Genomic DNA, 4,593 nt, shown 5'->3' on the forward strand with positions numbered 1-4,593 from the left:
CGACACATGTCCACACGCGCGACACATGTCCACAGGCTCGACACCTGTCTARATGCTCGGCACATGTCTACATGCTCGACAACTGTCCAACTGACCCTTCCCCTCTCTCGGTCTCTTCTTCATCCCCAGGTCATAGGAGCCGTTGGAGGCAGGCTGCTGAGTCTTGGGCCTACGTCCACCTGTGGACACACAGAGACACATCATTACATGTGACCTCCTTCAGACGTCAGTATGATCTTTACAGTTCAGAGGAGCCTGTTGTGAGCAGAAGAAGTAGTGTCGTCCCACGCAGCAGGCTTTGTTTGAGGAAGTAGCCACACATGCTACATGTRAGCGTGTGTTAATCAACAAACCGTGGTTTTAGTTTGTTTAAAGAACACCACACAAGCCAAAGACATGCTGGACGGTACAGAAGGCCCTCCATCAGTGGAGACAGCAGACACTAGGCTACAGTGTGACTCTCACCTCCTCTCTTCTTCTTGGCAGCAGGTTCAATGTCAGGAACGATGGGGAAGGACTCCTCCTCGATGGATCCACACTCTGTGGACACTTCCACCACCGTCTCCATCATCACGTCCTCGACTAGAAACAGACACAAGCAGAAACAAATCACTGCACCGCAGTCAGGTGTTCAGTTCTTACAGAGCAGTTTATCAACAAGTCTTTTCAATAAGTCAGGAAGAAAGACAGGAAGTGAACTAAACAGATTCTGCTCAGCTGATTCAAATGTATTTAACAGCACACTTGTTTTTATTTAGACTTTGAATGAAAACCTAAGACACTTAAAACTACAAGCAGTAGAATATAAAATTAAACCTGTATCATAATTTGTATCATATTTGCTACGCAGGATTCTGTGACCTATATTTTATCAARGTGATCAATATTTTCCWCAAAAACCTGTTGTATATGATGTGAMACCTGTATTCTGCCCTCTGGTGGATTAACAGTGTACTGCAGGAAGTGGAACTTCTTTTTTCCTTTTCAAAATGTCTGCTGACATGAGGTCATCCATACATTTTTTCCAGGAAAACTTTTGCTAATTTTGGAGAAGTTATGGTAAGAATAACATCAATATTGTTTGTAATTTTTTAAATAAATACTTTGTGTTGAAACAATGCATAATTACTTAAAAATATTTTTAATAGTACAGTTAAAATGTGTTAAAATGTGTGTATCAAACTTGATACTGCAGGTATATAAGTTTTGCCAGTATGTGACATTTTAGTAATTTAATCAAAAGTATTCTTGCCACAATACAACCACACACTATTTTGGATGATTAATTACTGAAAAGAAAAAAATAGTGTAGGTCTTCTGGACGGGTTCTTCTCTAATGAAACGTTTCGTCTCTCCTCCAAGAGACTTCTTCAGTCTGAGAGTTTCAGGCTAAATTCAGGCTTTGAAGTCCTGCCTCCAGGTGACTGATACTCACATCACATGGCTATCGTTGATACCTAATTAACACTTATTGTTTACAGGGGGTGGAGTGATACTGCCAATAGCAGCTCTGTAGGAGGAGGACAGCTGAAAACAGAGGCCTCCACCTCTGTTTAATGATGGACGGTCTTTCTTCACAAAAATGGCTTCTTTTACTCCTCTCTCAAACCAACGTTCCTCTCTATCAAGAATGAGAACATCCTCATCTCTGAAAGAGTGACCGCTGGCCTGTAAATGAGTGAAAACTGCAGAGTTCTGGCCATTAGATGTAGCTCGTCTGTGTTGGGACATTCTTTTGAACAGTGGCTGCTTTGTTTCCCCGATGTATAACTGGTCGCAGTCCTCCTGGCACTTAACAGCATATACAARATTGCTCTGTTTGTGCCGGGGCACCGGATCTTTGGGGTGAACCAGCCTTTGCCYTAATGTGTTTTGGGGTTTGAAAGCTACTGGGACATCATGTTTAGAAAATAAACGTCTCAGTTTCTCCGAAACACCCGCAACATACGGAATAACCACTGGTTTGGGTCTGGGTTTGGGGTCTTCATTTTCACCTGAAGGTTGCATGGAATCCTGTCTGTGTTTCCTGTCTGCTTTCAGGAAAGCCCAGTCCGGATAACCACACTGCTCCAGGGCCTGTCGTGTGTGTGATTTCTCTTTCTGCCTGGCTCCTGGGTTTGTAGGGACACTGTCTGCTCTGTGGTACAGAGTCCTGATCACTCCTAACTTGTGTTCCAGTGGGTGGTGGGAGTCAAAARGCAAATATTGGTCTGTGTGGGTGGGCTTACGATACACGCCAGTTTCCAACCGTCCTCCATCTGAAACCGAGACATCGCAATCCAGGAACGCCAACCTGCCATTTTTTACATCCTCTCGTGTGAACTTAATATATTCATCCACAGAGTTGATGTGATCAGTGAAATGTTGGACTTCCTGGGCTTTCATTTTAACCCAGGTGTCGTCAACATATCTGAACCAATGGCTCGGTGGCACCCCTGAAAAGGACATCAAGGCTCTCTTTTCCACTTCCTCCATGTACAGGTTTGCAACAATAGGAGAAACTGGGGATCCCATGGCACACCCATGTTTCTGCCTAAAATATTGCCCCCCATGCTGTTAAGTGCCAGGAGGACTGCGACCAGTTATACATCGGGGAAACAAAGCAGCCACTGTTCAAAAGAATGTCCCAACACAGACGAGCTACATCTAATGGRCAGAACTCTGCAGTTTTCACTCATTTACAGGCCAGCGGTCACTCTTTCAGYGATGAGGATGTTCTCATTCTTGATAGAGAGGAACGTTGGTTTGAGAGAGGAGTAAAAGAAGCCATTTTTGTGAAGAAAGACCGTCCGTCATTAAACAGAGGTGGAGGCCTCCGTTTTCAGCTGTCCTCCTCCTACAGCGCGGCCATTGCCAGTATCACTCCACCCCCTGTTAACAATAGGTGTTAATTAGGTGTCAATGATAGCCATGTGATGTGAGTATCAGTCACATGGAGGCAGGYCTTAAAAGCCTGAATTTAGCCTGAAACTCTCAGACTGAAGAAGTCTCTTGGAGGAGAGACGAAACGTTTCATTAGAGAAGAACCCGTCCAGAAGACCTATACTATTTTTTTCTTTTTGATTTTTTACCTGGATTACTGAGATGCATCAGGACAAAGAAAAACTTCCTAGAGTGTCCTAAACTTGTTAAAAGTTCTGGGCAAAACTGTCTTTTGTTTCTTAACTTTGTTGTGAGCAAAATGTTACCAAAACAGCCCAGTGTATCAGAATTGATACAAAAATAGATCATAAACAAAGTGATGTGGCATGAAAAAAATTATTTGGATTTTGTTTAAAGGCCCAAAAAACATGTCAGTTCTAAAAAATGAGAATTTTCTGACTATTTTTTAAAGAGTTAGGCTTAAGATAAGAAAAATAAAATTGGTTTAAAAATGTGGCAAGTTAATTATGTCAAAATAATATTTGTGTCAGTTGTTTTAGATTTTGTTTTATTATCACTTCTTTTATTACACTGGGTTCTGTATGTAGTATTCATGATTAAAGTATTTCAAAGCTAACAGATGTCTGTAACACTTGGTTTATTTACATAATGACTATAACTGCTGGATGCTGGGCCCCTCAGCTGGTGACCTGCAGTAACTGTGACCCTCGGAGCAGTTTAGATGAAAAACCCTGCTCTAAATGCACGTAACAGCTTTTATTTTCCACACTAATAATGTAAGTTAGTCTGCATACAGCGGGGGTCTTACCTGTGCTGCGCTCACTGTGCAGACCTCCAGGAGACTCCATGTGGAGCAGAGCCTCAGCTGCCTCAAAGGTTTTGTCAAAACACATGATGTCTGGACCTGAGCAGAGCAGAGAGGACGGGTCAGAACTTCCTGCAGAGCAGAGCTCAGGGACACACTGCTCCTCCCTTCCTGTTTCCTGTGATGAGGAGCAGAGCCTGGTTCCTGCCAGCAGAGGGCGCTCTACGAGCAGCTCACCTGTCTCTGCCACCTCTGTGACCACTTCCTGCTCCTCAGCCACATCCTGCATCAGGTAGGTGCCGTCATCGTACACCAGGACCTGGGCTGAGTAGCACTCCTCCACCTGGGCGCTGGGCACCTCCTCCACGATGACAGCAGGGCAGCCTTCCTCCTGCAGCACCACCCCATCCTCCTCCTCCTCCTCCTCCTCCACCTCCTCGATGATTACAGCCTCCACTTCCTGCTGGACCACTTCCTCCTGCTCCTCCTCCTCAGTGGGCTCCTGTCCACAGCAGACACACACTCATCATGCATGTCCATGAGATGTGCAGCACATTGGTGTGTGTAGACTTTTAACACATTCAGGAACAAGAGCTCTGCCAACCAACTCCAGTCGTCACTGTTCCTACAAGACTCATGTTTCATTTAGCTTATATTTCATTTCATTAGTACAAACAAAAAGTGACATATCTCACATTTACTTCATGACTAGTCATAATTTAATTATTGGTATCTGAAGTACATGTTCCAGACTGTCAGTCATTTACTACAGTCATCATTAATGACAGTCTGCATACAACTTCATGTTAAATCTGTCATTTATACAACTTAGTGCTGGGTGGTATGACCTCACACTCATATCAGGGTATACACTGTATATATCACAGTAACTGTATATATATATC

General features: G+C 43.7%; 1 protein-coding gene across 1 annotated transcript in view; it reads right to left on the reverse strand.

Moving 5' to 3' along the window:
• Positions 1-95: 95 nt before the first annotated feature.
• Positions 96-4,593, reverse strand: part of LOC106527247 (ETS-related transcription factor Elf-2) — a gene marked incomplete at both ends in the record, with an annotated part of 10,619 nt that continues 6,121 nt past the window's right edge. Inside the window, 4 exon segments of the mRNA XM_014022076.1 lie at positions 96-179; positions 466-582; positions 3,692-3,787; positions 3,926-4,190. Of these exon segments, the coding sequence (XP_013877530.1) occupies positions 96-179; positions 466-582; positions 3,692-3,787; positions 3,926-4,190 (562 nt within the window).

This window comes from Austrofundulus limnaeus, unplaced genomic scaffold, assembly GCF_001266775.1.
Source record: "Austrofundulus limnaeus strain Quisiro unplaced genomic scaffold, Austrofundulus_limnaeus-1.0 Scaffold317, whole genome shotgun sequence".
NCBI classification, from domain to species: domain Eukaryota; kingdom Metazoa; phylum Chordata; class Actinopteri; order Cyprinodontiformes; family Rivulidae; genus Austrofundulus; species Austrofundulus limnaeus.